This window comes from Biomphalaria glabrata, chromosome 7 (genome assembly GCF_947242115.1).
Source record: "Biomphalaria glabrata chromosome 7, xgBioGlab47.1, whole genome shotgun sequence".
Classification (NCBI taxonomy): Eukaryota; Metazoa; Mollusca; class Gastropoda; family Planorbidae; genus Biomphalaria; species Biomphalaria glabrata.
This window is the reverse complement of record NC_074717.1, coordinates 44,809,705-44,825,686: the sequence shown is the minus strand read 5'-3', so window position 1 is coordinate 44,825,686 and position 15,982 is coordinate 44,809,705. Positions and strand designations below refer to the sequence as shown.

The following is a 15,982-nucleotide window of genomic DNA, read 5'->3' as shown; positions in this document are numbered from 1 at the left end:
AAAAATCAGGACCAAACATTAGTAGGTACACTTTTGTTGTGAGATACAATTGTAAGTGAATACATTTTATTACAAAGCTTATATGAACTCTGGTAAAAAGTTTGTAGATGTTACTCCCACACCCAATCTTGGATCAAGCTGAAATTTCGCACAATTATTTCTTTTGCCTGAAAACACAAGAATTGCTTTAAAAATTAACCAATTAGTTAATTAGTTTGGTATCTTGAACAAGGGAAAGAAATTTTACTTGACCGATTAGATGGTATAAGTTGAATTAATGAATTAAAAATAATAAGTTGACTTAGTCCTCTTTATTGTTTGTAGAAAGAAAATAAACTACTTTCATAAGCAGCTCCCTGGCACAGTGGTTACTGCATTGGCTTGAGGAGGCGAGTTTGAATCCAGGTCACTAACCTTTTTTTATTATAAATAAATTTGAAAAGCTATCACCCAGATACCCCCTTCTATTACAACCATTTATGTTTCAAATTGAGACGTGCACATTCTCTTCACTAATGTTCTCCTTAACTTAATCTTTATGATACCAAATATGTTTTGACCTTATAATAAGTGATCATCAAACCACACTATGGACAAACTATAAATAATTGCTAACCAGTTACATAACTATTATGAGACAGGTCTTACTTGAAAGATAGCCTTCTGAGTTTCATTACAGTAATTCATTTTGCAATTTGTAGAATCATTTTGTGGTGAAATTAATGTCATGATTTAGAGGTTCAATTTACAAATTTCATAGACATAACACTACCTGATAATAAAACTAAGTGATAAATCATTTACTTTAAAGATGACACAAGTTTATCACCACTTTCCTAGCTACCTTAAAAACAGATTTGTACAGTTTTAAAAATAAAAAAGTATCAATCTGGTTGGTAAAAATGTTTTTATTGTATACATAGAACAACATGAAAGTAACAATATCAGGATAAAGATAAACTGATTAAATTACATCAGATTACAGGCAGGAATTGATAGCCCAATATTCACAATAAATATGACAAGAACTTTAATATCTGTAGTAGTCAGGCTTGTAGGGACCATTTTGTGGCACACCAATGTAATCAGCTTGATCTTTACTAAGTGTTGTCAGTTTGACTCCCAAATGTTCCAAGTGAGCAGCTGCCACTTCTTCATCCAACTGCAAAGGCAATCAATAGAAAGGTGTCAACAAAAGTGGATGAATCTCTTGAGTTTTTTTTTATCTGCTCAATTCTTACTCCCCCCTTCCCAAAGCTCCTTATTCTTAGTAGAAGAATGATAAAACTAGCAAGACTTAGTCTAATAATTTACTTCTGAATAAGGATGTTAACTTTTTGTTGACAAAGTGAATTCCAGCACTTAAAAAATCTACCTAATAAAATGGGTGAAAATGTTTACCTTTTTGGGTAACATATGTACACCTAGTTTATATTCTGATGTCTTGGTCCAGAGTTCAATCTGGGCAAGTACTTGGTTGGTGAAAGAATTGCTCATGACAAAACTTGGATGACCATGTGCGCACCCCAAGTTAACCAGGCGTCCCTCTGCTAGCAGAATCAAATGACGACCATTTTCAAGAGTGTAACGATCAACCTAATAAAGAAAACATTGAATAAAAAAGGGTCCACTAACAAAAGTAACTAAAGGGTTGAAAACAAACTAGATCTAGTTCTTAAAGACTTACTTGAGGTTTGATTTGTTCTTTCTTTATATTGTGTGCATTCAACCAGGCAACATCAATCTCACAATCAAAGTGACCAATGTTACAGATAATTGTATCTTCCAACATTTGTTCAAAATGTTCAGGTCTCAAGATGCCTTTACACCCTGTACAAGTCACAAATATTCTTGCCTCTTTGACACTTTCTTCAATAGTGGACACCTGGCAAGTGGCATAAGCATAATTATAAGTTTCACATTTTCACTAACTTTCAACTTAAATTTTATCTTTGGTAAGACTGGATTAGAACTATGTTTAAGTCAATACTGCTATCATCAATGTGTACATTCATAAACAACTTGCCTCATAGCCTTCCATAGCAGCTTGCAAAGCATTGATTGGATCAATTTCTGTAATGATGACCCTTGCCCCAAATGCCCTCAAAGCCTGAGCACAGCCTTTGCCAACATCACCATAACCTGCCACGCAGGCAACTTTCCCAGCCAACATGACATCAGTGGCACGCTTGATACCATCCACTAGGGACTCTCTACAACCATACAGATTGTCAAACTTGCTCTGAAAATAAGATACTTTAACTGAGATATGCACTTAATTTGTATGATTTTTTTTTTACAGGTCAGCACGCAAGTAAGAACATCCTCGTCACGAGTCAGAGTACAGTTTATTGGGAAAAAAATTTTGGTGATAAGATAATGGGTAGTTTAAGCAAATGTCTTAGAAATGGAAACGTCTGTACAATAATGTACTAATAAAAAAAAAACAATCATATTTACTGTAAAAAAAAAAACAACTTTTAGTTCTTAATCTGATATATGGTATTACCTTTGTTACTGAATCATTGACATTGATTGCTGGAACTTTCAGAAGACCTGCACTGAACATTTTGTATAAATTATGGACACCTGTAGTTGTTTCTTCAGATATTCCTTTGATCCCTAAATAAACAAAACCACAATGTATACTTTAATTGAACATCTTCCAACAATATAATGAAAAGAGAACATTAGCTTGTAGAATTAAGTGAAAAAATAATAAACTTGAAGCCCTACCTTCCAAATACTGAGGATATTTTTCATGGACAAGGTTAGTCAGGTCTCCACCATCGTCAAGAATCATATTTAAAGGTTGACCATCAGGAAACACAAGAGTCTAGGAGGAAAATTATGAAGAGATATTTTACTTAAATGTAGACTGTTGCTCAAAAAATATTTTCAGCAGTCCTCTGGAAAGTTCCAGAGAGAAATGTATAACTTTGTCTTAATTCAATTTAAGTGCTGAATTATTTAAAATGCTAAGAGGTCATTTCTGTAAATAACTTGTTAGCTAGCTTAACAGTTTTAAAAGAGCAAAAGGATATCAAACAAGAAGGTGATTCTACCTGCTCAATACACCATATGTACTCTTCATCTGTTTCTCCTTTCCAGGCATAGACTGGCACTCCTGTAACTGCAATAGCAGCTGCTGCATGATCTTGTGTGGAAAAAATATTGCAGCTAGACCACTGGACCTGAAACATTGTGTAACATATGCTATAATATGTACTTTTGCACACTTGCGCGTCAGTGTAGCAAAGCTTGTGTTTATGTAATAAATGGAGTTCATTAATATGTCTTCCTTCTTAAACACTAGTTTGTTTGTTATGTAGCACAAATATTCTACACATTGGTTGGCAATGTTCTTATATTATTGCCTTATTGGTCTGCAAGTATTATGATTTCTTAACATTTCTAAACGATTGAAAATATTGATTTAAGATTCAAATTAAGACATAAGCAGAGTAAACTTTGAAATTAAGTCTGGTTGCCTTAAGCAAGTGATTTCTTAAATTCCAGATCTCTCAATTCAATTTTGAATATTTTGGAAAAGAAATACAAAAGGATGAACAGATGTAAGGTAAGTGAATCCAATTACCTGGGCTCCCAATGCTGTGAGTGTTTCTATCAGTACTCCAGTCTGGATAGTCATGTGAAGACATCCAGCTATTCTAGCACCCTGGAGAGGCTTGCTTTTGCCATACTTCTTTCTCATAGACATCAACCCAGGCATCTCATTTTCTGCTATCTCCAGACACTTACGTCCCCATTCTGCAAGACTTATGTCCGCTGTCAGATTCAAAGAAAATAAACATTTAAAATATTATTAGACTAAATTAGAACTACATACCTATTTTTAATACTAATACCCATTCCATTACTAGCTCAATAAACTCTATGGAAAAGGTAGAGTAAAATTTGAGTAGACAGGACCAACCCTACAAGTAAACAGATCTAGGCCTAATGACCCTAATGGCTACTAATAAAGTACTAATGCTAATGCAGAAATCTACATATTACAAGCCTAGAATCTAATCATATAACTAACCCCCTAATATATTTAATTTCTAATACTATATCTACTAATATTATTAAAATGGCTATCTAGTCATGTTCGAAAAAAAGTTAAGCTTGCTGTTCATGCATAATTTAAATCTATTTAATATATTTAGACTCATATCAGTCAGTATGTGGCATGCCATACAGTTGATACAGAATCATTTGATGGGTCTGTTACAAATGAAATACTGCTATTGTTATAATATATTTTACAGTTCATGCTTATTCTTAAGACAGGGTTAGGGAGGGTACTCCAAAGACTGAGTGAGTGAGTGTAACTGAGTATTAGTACGTTACTCCAAAGACTGAGTGTAACTGTAACTATCACTATGTCACTACTCAAGACTTGAGACTAGTAATCATAATGACTAGTTACTCATGTTAAAGTAAAAAGTCAAAACACTCAACTTCGACTTCAAAAGTGTAAAATTTAAGATTAGTGTTACTGATATAGTCTAAAATAATACTATAAATGTTTTGTGTTCTTATCTTATAAAATACAGATCTTAGAACTTTGTTGGGTTTTTTTTAACATAAATCTAGATCTATAAATCTAAATTTAGCAGCTAAATGCAATTTAGTCAATACCCAATACAAAGGGCGATAACTCGTGAAAAATGCAATGATAATGCCGGTCGAGGGAATATCGACTTAGCTGACATGACAATAATCAGATACGGTATAAATTGTTTTTGTCTAGATACAGAAATAGCTCCCCAATCTAGATATAGAAGGTATGTAAACGTTTTTAAAGCGCGCATAAATATAATGTTTCAATTCGACATACCGACTTTATAACCTGCTTTCGACATATCGAATCTCGATTAATTTTATAAGACCGACTAGTGAAACTAGTTCGTAAAACTGAGAGACTGATATGAAGCAGAAAGTCGTATTTATACCTAGTTATGACCTCAAGAGTTCAACGACAGCCAATCGCATTAAGGATTTTAAATAGATTTTTAAATGGCGTCAGTATTTGGCCTACCTGGCCAAAGGTTAGCAGATGCCAGTTTTTGTCAGTCGTGTGTTTTCAAATAATGAAGAATTATTTAAAAATCAGTTTTTTTTTATAACATCACTTATTAACACCATATGGATTATATAATCTATGTTAACACTGTGTAGATTTAGACCTAAGTTTGAAAAAATACATATTAAATCTTAATTATTTTATAAATCGTGTCATACTGGTGGTGACACCACCCCGCCCCCCCCCCCCCCCCCAAAAAGGCACTGACACGTCAATGATAAAACCAGAAACGTGGAAATAAATTACTGCATAAAATTCTACATAGCATTGTAATTTTTACAGGTAGGCTACATTTCAAAATTAAATTCAACCAGCTGATTTTCGTCATTTTACATTAAAATGTAGTATGTTTTGCCTTTCTGATTAAAGCCTAAATCTATCTAGGATGATTGCCTGGTCATGTTGTATTGGTGTGATAGTTTCAAGAAATTGTATTGCTGATAAAAGATAATATCCCATCCTACTAGGCGATAGTCTCCCATACGGGATACCTGCCCTGCCCAGCGCAACTCTCGGACCAAAAGAAGTCCCTCTATACTGTCCATACCGGCGTTCGCAAGGACATCTAAATCGACCGCCTGTGGACAATGGTTATGCTTGCCTTGCATGTGGCAAAATATGCAGGTCACAGCTGGGACTGCGCAACCACGGGAAATACTGCATTCCTCACTAGTCCACGGACTCGAAGACTATAGCTTTATTATTAGGCGATGGTCTAATAATAGTAGACTAGCTTAAATTTATTATAAGGACAATATATTATTTGTATATGTTTGTAAAAATGTTTAGCATGTTGTGGATTGTTACTTCAGACTTAAAGATAATTTGCTTCCTATTCCAAATCTTACGCAGGATGACGGGGTAGGGCAGTGGGATGGGTATGAGCCCGGGACCATCGAGACGTCCGAACGTGTCACATGATCATGGTCCATCGCGCATATTGCACGACTAGGTAGCCATATATTCCAACCAGGTATGTAGGCCTATATAGCCACCAAAGGAGGATAGCACCTCAAAATGAAATTTTTTAATGATTGAAGCTAAAAGGAATACTGAAATACGTTATTAAAAAAATGCACAGCAATTTTTCAAAATATCTTCGATTTACCTACCTGATAATCTATCGGGGGAAAAAAAAAGATTGTTCGCGGTGGTTTCCAGGCGTAGTAATCTAGTTTGCATAATATATTATAAAATACTAGAGTGATTTCCCATATCATCATGTGAAGGCAAAATCATGTGATTTGTTTTGCATTGTGATTTCCGGTAAATTTACAATTAGATCTAGACTAGATCTAGTTATTTTGTTTTTATTTCATTATTAACAATTAGATATAACTTTCTCACAAAATGTTTGAAGAAATCACATTCAATATTGACCATGGCTACTTGGAGGGTCTTTTAAGAGGTTTCAAGTCTGGCATATTAAAACAAGCAGATTATTTGAATCTTATTCAATGCGAAACACTAGACGGTAAGTGACACTACTCTTAGTACTCTACTGTCTCTACAACTCTACTGTTACTGAGACTCTGAGTAGTCTGAGTCTAGTTGAGTCTGACCGTCCCTGACGTCAGGCAGTGAGATATTATAAGATTACATTGTAATTTTAAAGTCATAAATATGATAAATTTAAATTTAAAATATCATTTTTTTTATTAACCTCATCTGATCTGAATCTAAATCAAATTTGATTCGAGTAGAAGAAAAAGTAACAGTAGGCCTAACTAAAGCCCTAACACAACAGTTACAGTAGTAACAAACTAACATCATTACATTGGAATTATACTTTATACTATTATAATTATTTATACTTAAAGTTTAATTAGTAAAATCACTAACCTTAAACTTAAAAAAGAAACACTTCACTGACTTCAGGACAGAAGAATAAAAAGTAAAGTTAAAAGTAGCTATTACTATTATTATACATAAAAAACACTGAACCATAATTTACAAATAGAAAAACAAAACCTAATGCAATACTCAGAAAGACACAAAGATAGTCACATTTCTTATTCCATGGCATATGCTAGAATGAATTCATACAAGACTTACAAGTGCTTCTTCTTTCCTAGTGTTATTAGAATCAGCCTGGAACATTGAATCAAAGATGTACATCTGTTGCAACAATTTTAAAAGTTGTGATGGTACATTTCAAACTAGTAGTAGATACCTAAATTAGAGAGAGTTATTTATTACTGACATTGAATCACTCTAGGTTATCTGTTCCACAGAAACAACATACAACATTCTTCTTCATAGTTGAAGATTACAGAATTAGAAAATAAATGATCAGTTGATAAAATAAAATTTAATTTTGGGTATTTTGTGCAAAATCTATATTTTTTGCTCATTTATAAATATTTTGTCTTAATCTTGGAATTCTCTGCTCAGATTTGAAACTCCACCTGCAGTCTACAGATTATGGAAATTTCCTGGCCAATGAACCCAGCCCTCTAACAGTGTCAGTTATTGATGACAAATTAAGAGAAAAACTTGTTGTAGAAATAGAACACATCCGAATTCACGCTTTACAACCACTGGCCGCATTCATTGATTACATCAAGTTAGTACTTGTGTTTATTTTCGTGTTTTATCAGCGTAAAATATTGTATTCATTGATTTCATCAAGTTAGTATATATACTTATTTCAAGTGCTTTATTGGCTATTTAAATTATATCTCCATTGTTGAACTGTACTTTAAAAACAAATCACTATTGACATACATGTATTACATTCTTTCAATGGCATAGGTACAGTTACATGATTGACAATGTCATTTTACTCATCACTGGCACCCTACACGGCAGACCAATCCATGAACTTTTACCCAAATGCCATCCTCTCGGCACTTTTGACCAACTGGCCGCCATCAACTTGGCAAACACATCTATCATGCTCTACAATGCTGTTTTAGTGGACACTCCTCTGGGTGAGGAATAGATTAATTGTACATCTAAAAGTATAAATGTAAAAGCAGAAGAATAGTATTGTTTACTGTCTGATTTGTCAAAATATACTTAAGCTGATTCCCAACAGTTTTATCTTATTTTATTTTCAAACTTGGTAGATTATTGTCAGAAAAATGATGTATAAGCACCAGTACATTGTTTATTGTACTTCTTGGTTTGGGACCAGAAATGATGAATTGGCAGTTAGCAAAATAAACTTGCCATTCAGCTAACCATGACATTAGCCCACCTCTTCAGACACTTCAGTAGCATGGAAATGCTTGAAAATCATAATTTGAAAATATCACCTACTCTTATAGGCATCTAGAAGAAAAGTTGAAATTCACAACTGTTAATGTTTACTATACTTAAATAGGTTCCTATGTTATAACTTTGTTCTCAATAATTAAAAAAAAAAAAAACACCTGTTTTCACCACAATGAAATCAAGAGTGTTCTTCATATTCTTCAATAAATATAAGAAAAAAAAAGAGAGACCTTATTATTACTTCATCTAACCTAGATGTTTGATTTTCTGGATGTGTGTCTCAATGTAAGAAAAAATAAATATTATCTTGTTTTGTGTTTACTGCAGCTCCCTATATCAAAGATTGCATTTCTGCTGAAGATTTAGATGAAATGAATGTTGAGATCATAAGAAACACACTGTACAAGGTAATGTTTATTTACATATTGTAATAACATCTGTGAATTGTATTTTTAATATTAGGTTTTGTGATATCTATATTTTTTTTTTCTTGACATATACTTTGAAGTAAAATTGTTAAGTTTATTTCCTTTCAGAGACTATTTAAAATGAAGTTAAATTTAACATCTTAATCATTCATTACAGTCATACCTTGAAGATTTCTACAATTTCTCAAAAAAACAAGGAGGTGCCACAGCAGAAGTCATGTGTGAAGCATTGGCTGTAAGCTCTTTCTGTAGCCACCTAAGTTATAGCCCAATTATTATCAAAATTATATTTGTTAAATATACCAATTATTATCAAAAGTATATTTGTTAAATATACTGTAAATCAAGCAATGCTAGCTTGTTTGTATGTGGTGGGGGGGTACTTTACTACACATGGAGTTGTCATAACATTTTTAACTTGTGCACCCATGTTTATTATAGCTTTTATATAGCGCTACTTTCATGCTAATGGCATGCTCAGAGCGCTTTTGGTCCAATCTCATTTGTGGACCAGTGGGGGGGGAGGGGGTATCTAAGAGTTGGTTTTCCGTGCTGCCTTTAGGGCGCTCAGTAAACACAACTCTGCCCGAGTCGGGTGTCAAACCTCGAGCCCCCTTCTAGGTAGTCAAGACAAGCCAAGTTCAAGCGCACTTAGCCTCTCGTTTATTGAAGAATATGTTGATTTCATTGTGGTTGCTTGAATCAGGATGTTAAGTACTATCAATCCTCTTTTCAAAATATTCAGTAGATAAACTTTATATTAGTGTGTTAATGTTAATCTCAGTGTTGTTGTTTTTTATTATTGAATTTCATTTTACTAACCACTATTTTTGTGGATCAAGATAATTTAGAATAATCTCTTCAAAGGGAAACTCCAATGGTTTTGACAATATTTGATCCTTGTTGTTTTTTTTTACAGATGATGAATATTTTATTCTTTCTATTTTATTTTCAATAACTTAGTAATTTATGTTTTTCTAACGTAGTTTTTCTGCGCATCCGAAATGCTCAGATTTTTATTGGGTTTCTATGTGACATTAGAAATTCCTACATGTGTACATATATCTGATAGATTGTTAACATCAGTCAGACTCGCAGCCTATTTTCTTTTTGGACAGGGAGGGTTGTGATGAAAAATGCTTTTTCCCTCTTAGAGTTGGTTATCCTAATGCTCTATAGATCTAGTAGATCTATATGATTGTAGATATCAGTAATACGGACTGGTATGATGGTATCTATTATACGCTTTGACACCATATATCTATGGAAGATGTCTTGCAAACGCAGATGCACAATAAAAAGGATGTGTGTATATATGTATAAAATCTTTAGAAAAGTGGCCCATTTATTTTTGGAAATCCTATTGACTTATTGTTTAACAGAAAACCTTACAGTACAGTTTAAAATCTCATAAATCAAATAGTGTTAAGTCTAGATCTAGTAAGCAAAGAAAAGAAATATGTGTTAAGAAACAAAAAATTAACACTTGATCTGTGTAAGGGTAGATCTACATGCTGGACAAACCATGTCAGTGTGTTATTTTCTCACCTGACCACTCACCATACAACAAACACTATTGCTTAACTTGCAAGGGAAAAAAATGTGTGGTCTACACTGGCCAGTTTGTTAGAATCAGTAATACACAGTCTATTTATGTTTTTGGGCATGGTGGGGTGTGGATAATAATGTTAGTTGTTTTTTTCTTGAGTTGTTTATACTAATGCTTTTAGATATATATAACTGTACCAATGACTTTCATAGCCTATGGACTAGGACAAACAGCCACTGTAAGAATGAAGAAATTCAATTGGTTAGATCTAGATCCACTGTCAGTATTGCTGAGTCAAAATCTTATTTTTTTTTTTTTAGATGCGAAGAATTTACCAATTTTTTTTAAATATAAATATTTCTAAGTATCTAAATTAAAAAAATGTAATGTTTACTGTTACAACTTTTACGCAGAATTTAAAATAACTCAAATTTGAAAAACTATTAGTTTCCCTTTAACTTTAATGTTCTAAATTTATTCTAGTTCTTTGAAAAGGCATTATTGCATAGATATTAATAACCATGATTTACATTTTGTGACCACAAACTTTTATTTCAGTTTGATGCTGACAGAAGGTCATTCATTATCACCATCAATTCATTTGGGACCGAGCTGAGCAAGGAGGATCGCATGAAGCTGTACCCACGATGTGGTAACCTCTACCCCACTGGTCTTAAATTACTTGGTGACTGCGATGATTTTGACCAAGTCAGAGCTGTTGCTGACTTTTACCCAGTAAGAAGTTCACTTATACATTTTTATTTCTTGTATTGATCACTACAAAGATAAAATCTGTTGTATCTCCTAGTTAGGTTAATTTACATGGTGTAGTGAACAATGCATACAATCAAACTAGTGTTTATTTTATTGCTGTTGCATTAATTTTCATAGTTGTCATTAAAAAAATTATCACTTTAACAGAATTTATTAATGTTTAATAGTTGTAATTTCAATACAATAATGTAACAATAACTGTCCAATAATAATGTGAATAGATCTCTTTCATTTTAATTTACCTTGGCAAAACAGCACTTTCAACATTTTTTCTTCTGAGTGTTAAATTGTTAAAAGATAATAAAAGATTGGAAAATGTTTTGAAATATTTTGATAATTGCACCTTTGTCTACATTGTCATGTAAATTTTTCTTTGTTTTTAACTTTAGCAATACAAGGAGTTATTTGACAACTCTGGTTCTGGTGCAGGAGACAAAACATTGGAAGATAAATTCTTTGAACATGAGGTAACTATAGTTTATTACTAGTATCTAGCAGACGTGAAAGTTGTTCTTATGTGGTATAGTTTATTGCTAGTTTCTAGCAGACGTGAAAGTTGTTCTTATGTGGTATAGTTTATTGCTAATATCTAGCAGACGTGAAAGTTGTTCTTATGTGGTATAGTTTATTGCTAGTATCTAGCAGACGTGAAAGTTGTTCTTATGGGATGATTCACAATTTAAAAATTCAAGTACAAATTATTTTTGTTTGTTTGTTTGAGGTTTTGACTTTTTGTTAAAAATAAAGGGGGAGATTTCTGTTGGATTGATTTATAATGTAGATATTCTTGTATTGTCAATTGGTTTGTTTTCATCTAACAGGTCAAGTTAATGAAGAAAGCTTTCATGCAACAATTCCAGTTTGGAGTTTTCTATGCCTACATTCGCCTGAAAGAACAAGAAATCAGAAATATTGTTTGGATTGCTGAATGTGTAGCACAAAGACACAGGGCGAAGATTGACAGCTACATTCCTATCTTCTAGACTCTAATGTCACCCCTTTTCTCCTGGGATTTGATGGTCATAGTTTAATGGGATAATACTTTGTGTTAGTGAAATAGCGGTAATTTCCATTTAAAACAAGTCAATATGAACTTTAAATATGAAAAATTAATAGAACTTCATTAAATTAATCACTTTAGACATTTGACACAGACATAAATGTCTGTTCACTTATATTTTGGGTTTGCTTTTTGGGGTTAGTTTATCCATAGACTAAGAATTTACTGATGCTTGTAAATTCTTTGTGTTCATTAGAGCTGGATTGAAACAAAATATTTTTTCTTCAAAATGACGAACAATTGACATGATTGTAATTATCATTACCTCACTGCTAATGGTATTTTGAAATGTAAATAATAATCTAAGGGTATCGTTGGAAACACAAAATGACATGTTTAATTGTGTCCCCAAAAACCTCCACTCTCTCTCTTTGAAGTTTCTGATGTTAGTTTCACCATAGTCTTAGTGTCTTGGGAAGCTGGCTCATTCATTTGTGATAAATCATTTTTTGTGTTTATTGTCATTCCTCTACCCATTTTCTTTATTCAAATGTGCATATTGAATGGGTTATCATAATGTATAGTTTTGTCTCACAGTATAGTCAGGAGATGTGTTTAGTTGACTAGCAGCTTTAGTTGTTTATTGAGTATCCTTAAGATCATATTTGTAGATATCCAGATTTAGCTGTGTGATTTTAAAAGTTGAAACTCAAACAACAACAAAAAAAGTATACCAGTAGCCTATTGGAACATTGAAATTTAACTTAAGAGTTTGTTTCTTTTTCAGAAGTTTGTTTTTTAAATCTACGAAGTCACTTTTTTACCTATTAGCTAACATCTGTTTTTAAAAAATGTCTTTAAAAAAATCTTTCTACTTTGATTAATGCAATTTTTTAAAATGATTTTCGTTTGTTTGTGGGTGTAAAATGTGTTAGACTGTTGTAGCCAAAATGTGTGATATTCCAAGTTGATGTGAATTTCATCAGGTTTGAAAGAACAATTGTTTACTGAATGAAACATGAGCTAAAAGATGTGTGAAAGCAAAATCATTTTCTTGGTTAAATTATTTCTCTTACAGTTTAATGTGTATATTTATAGTCCAGTTTGTGATGTAAACATGAAACCTTATTAATGTAGCCAATATTTTGACACTGTACTGGTCACTTGAAATGTGATGAATAATGAAACTGCAACACTAAAAAAAAAATATTTTTTAAAAATATATCCATCGTTGTAACTAAAATGAACAGTGCCGACACATTTATTTTTGCGGTAGATAATTATTTTTTAGAATAGTAATGCAAACTTGAATTTTTTCAGTGTTTGCTTTCTTTGAGTTTAAACCTTCACTCATCCCTTTTCTTTTTTTCTTTTTGATATTGAAAAACAATCAAGACTAAAACAAATATTTGAAATTAACTCAGAGAACTAATGTAGAATTTCGTTTTCTAAAACAATGTGTTGCTAGTTCTTGAATAAATTGTTTATTATTATCTTATTAAAAAGGTCTTTGTAATGTATGTTAATTTAGCACCAGTCATTATTGGTCTTGAATAAACGGAATGTAAACTTTGCTGTTGTTATAGACTTTTTTTTTTATTATCACATTTACATTTTTAATAAACCAATAATTTTTTTCCAACACAAAAGATTTTTTTTAGTTTGAAGGAAAGAACTGATTTCATTAACTAGTATCCCAGAGTTCTATTAACTTACTATGAAAGGAATTTTTCAGAAATGTTTTAGCATAATTTTCTCAAAAGGACTTCTACATTATAAAAAATTCATTCATAATTAGTATTCTATAATATGTCAGTAATGCCTGGGATATAATATATATTTTTTATGGCCAAATTAGTTTCAGGTTATATAAATTACAGTTTGAACATTTAAAACAGGATATAAAAACACTAAAGAGACAAAAAAAAAATCAGTCATAATAAATATGGCTTTTTTTTTTTGTTTCAAAACCAAATATTACCAAGCTGTACCCTACATTTTTTGCCAGTGAATATTTGTTTATTTCGGTTAGCGTTATGTGTGGTAGCAACTAATCTCAACATACAAATGATCATATCTAAAACTTGCTTTGTAGTCATGATGAATTTATGTATTTTTAACCACAATATTTTTTTTTTCAATACCTCTATTAAACTCTTACCTTCGGTCGACTTTCTGGATGGGTGGGCTCAAAAACCTGGACTCGAAAACGGCTCTAGCGATTTTCCTAACAAAATTGACAGTTGATGTAGGCCTATATGTTGGAAAAAGAATTACTAGCTCATTGGTCGTACTGGGAAAACTCAAATTTGACCGTTATTTTTCAAAATTTAAAAAAAAAAAAAATTTGGCTAAAGAGCTAGAACATCTTTATTTCGAACAGAATCTATGTCTTTGGGTATTCCGCGCGTAGACTCGCTAAATTGTCAAGCAGAGTTGCTAGACAACTTTGGTATCTTGCTGCTCTTCTTCCTGGCTGCCGCACGTGGTCAATTCTTCGAGCTTTACGCTGGTGGCTGCTTGTAATATCAGTCCAACAACTAGCAATGTCATTCTTCAAGCCGTAGAATTGCTGAAACTTTGCAAGCCATCCTTTGCAAGCAGTATAGCAGTAAAAACATTTTTTTTACGACCAGATTGAGACTCGCTAGTCGTTTCTGATTGCGGTTCACTGTCTTCTTCCTCTTCGTTCTCGTCGATCTCTTCAGTCTCGTTTTGGATGATGTTCGAATTCAAGGGTATGCACTCTAGGCAGTCGTTTATCCATACAGGCAGCCAAAGCAGACGTAACCACCCTCATCGCTTTCTTATTAAAGGAAGTTAAGCCGTCTTCCAGTTGTTAGTCTCACACGTATTGATGGAGCATACGATTAACCAGGAAATGCCTTGGCAGAATTTAAGTCATCGATTAAGATCATTTTTGAAGTGACGTCTGTATTTCATAAGATAACACCAAAATGGCGTCTTGTGGCTGCGCATCTTCTCTCGTTTTTCAACATATCGAAAAGTCATCATTTTTCGTTTGCGTTTAGCCTCATTACCAGCCTTGGATGAACAAGTAGGCCTACATTTGAGAGTCATTGCAAAGGGTCTTCTTTCTTTTTTTTATCTTTGTTCTCATTTTTATGTTGGAGCGTTCAGATGACTAGACCAATATATGAGATGAACTGCACAGTGGTTTCCAAATCAGGGAGCTCTCCATATAGTTTTCTTTCTATTGGGGTGTTTTGGGGCCAGTGTCTTGTACGGGCCTCTTGGTGAAGAGAGCAGTTTTGGAGGACGTGGTCGGCATTCTATGGTGATACTCCACACGGGCAGATTTCACTGGTTTCAATTTTGAGCTTCCGGTACATGTGTTGTCGCATTCTGTTGTGTCCGGTCCTGAGTCGAAAGATTAGACGTATTGGTCTTGTCGGGATAGCAAAGGGTCAAAAGCGAAAAAAAAAAAATGCACATAATAAAGATCAACTGATTACGACTGCGTTTTAAGCAATCTTACAAACGGGGGGGGGGGGGGGGGGGGGGGGGGGGGCGAGAGACTCGGAGCAAGATGCACCAATCACATTCGTCACACAACCACAGGTCATCTTACAACGCAATGTTTCATCAAGAAGTTAATGTGCAGTATAATAAATGTATATATTACTACCAAAGTGATTCTATATATGCAGAATAATAAATGAAAAATGAACGAAATAGAAGAAGAAAAAGGTTTGAAAACGAAATCTCAAAAGATTTGTGCACTACGGGCTTATACATTTATTGAATAGATAAATTATCCTCACAGATAATAAAGATTATTATTATTTATAAATTTTCATTCTCTGGCACTGTCAGGGTAGAGCTTCGTTAAAGGGAAACACATTTCATCGTAATCCCTTTTAACAGTTTTCTGATGATGTGGCAGGTCTGCAGCAGTA

General features: G+C 33.1%; 2 protein-coding genes across 2 annotated transcripts; one reads left to right on the top strand and one right to left on the bottom strand.

The window, feature by feature from the left end:
* Positions 1-888: 888 nt before the first annotated feature.
* LOC106079527 (adenosylhomocysteinase-like) lies at positions 889-4,959 on the bottom strand. The gene is made up of 9 exons (XM_056034601.1): positions 4,847-4,959; positions 3,599-3,789; positions 3,066-3,194; positions 2,737-2,836; positions 2,510-2,622; positions 2,027-2,242; positions 1,688-1,885; positions 1,402-1,596; positions 889-1,162 (listed from the first exon to the last, which is right to left on the bottom strand). Exons 1-9 carry the CDS (start codon positions 4,869-4,871, stop codon positions 1,031-1,033), a joined length of 1,299 nt encoding a protein of 432 aa, XP_055890576.1. The 5' UTR covers positions 4,872-4,959; the 3' UTR covers positions 889-1,030.
* Positions 4,960-6,338: 1,379 nt separating this feature from the next.
* On the top strand, positions 6,339-13,635 carry LOC106079528 (V-type proton ATPase subunit d 1-like). Its single transcript, XM_056035518.1, has 8 exons — positions 6,339-6,566; positions 7,487-7,658; positions 7,847-8,025; positions 8,639-8,718; positions 8,897-8,974; positions 10,847-11,023; positions 11,452-11,529; positions 11,884-13,635. The coding sequence occupies exons 1-8, from the start codon at positions 6,443-6,445 to the stop codon at positions 12,043-12,045; spliced, it is 1,050 nt and encodes a 349-aa protein (XP_055891493.1). The 5' UTR covers positions 6,339-6,442; the 3' UTR covers positions 12,046-13,635.
* Positions 13,636-15,982: the final 2,347 nt, after the last annotated feature.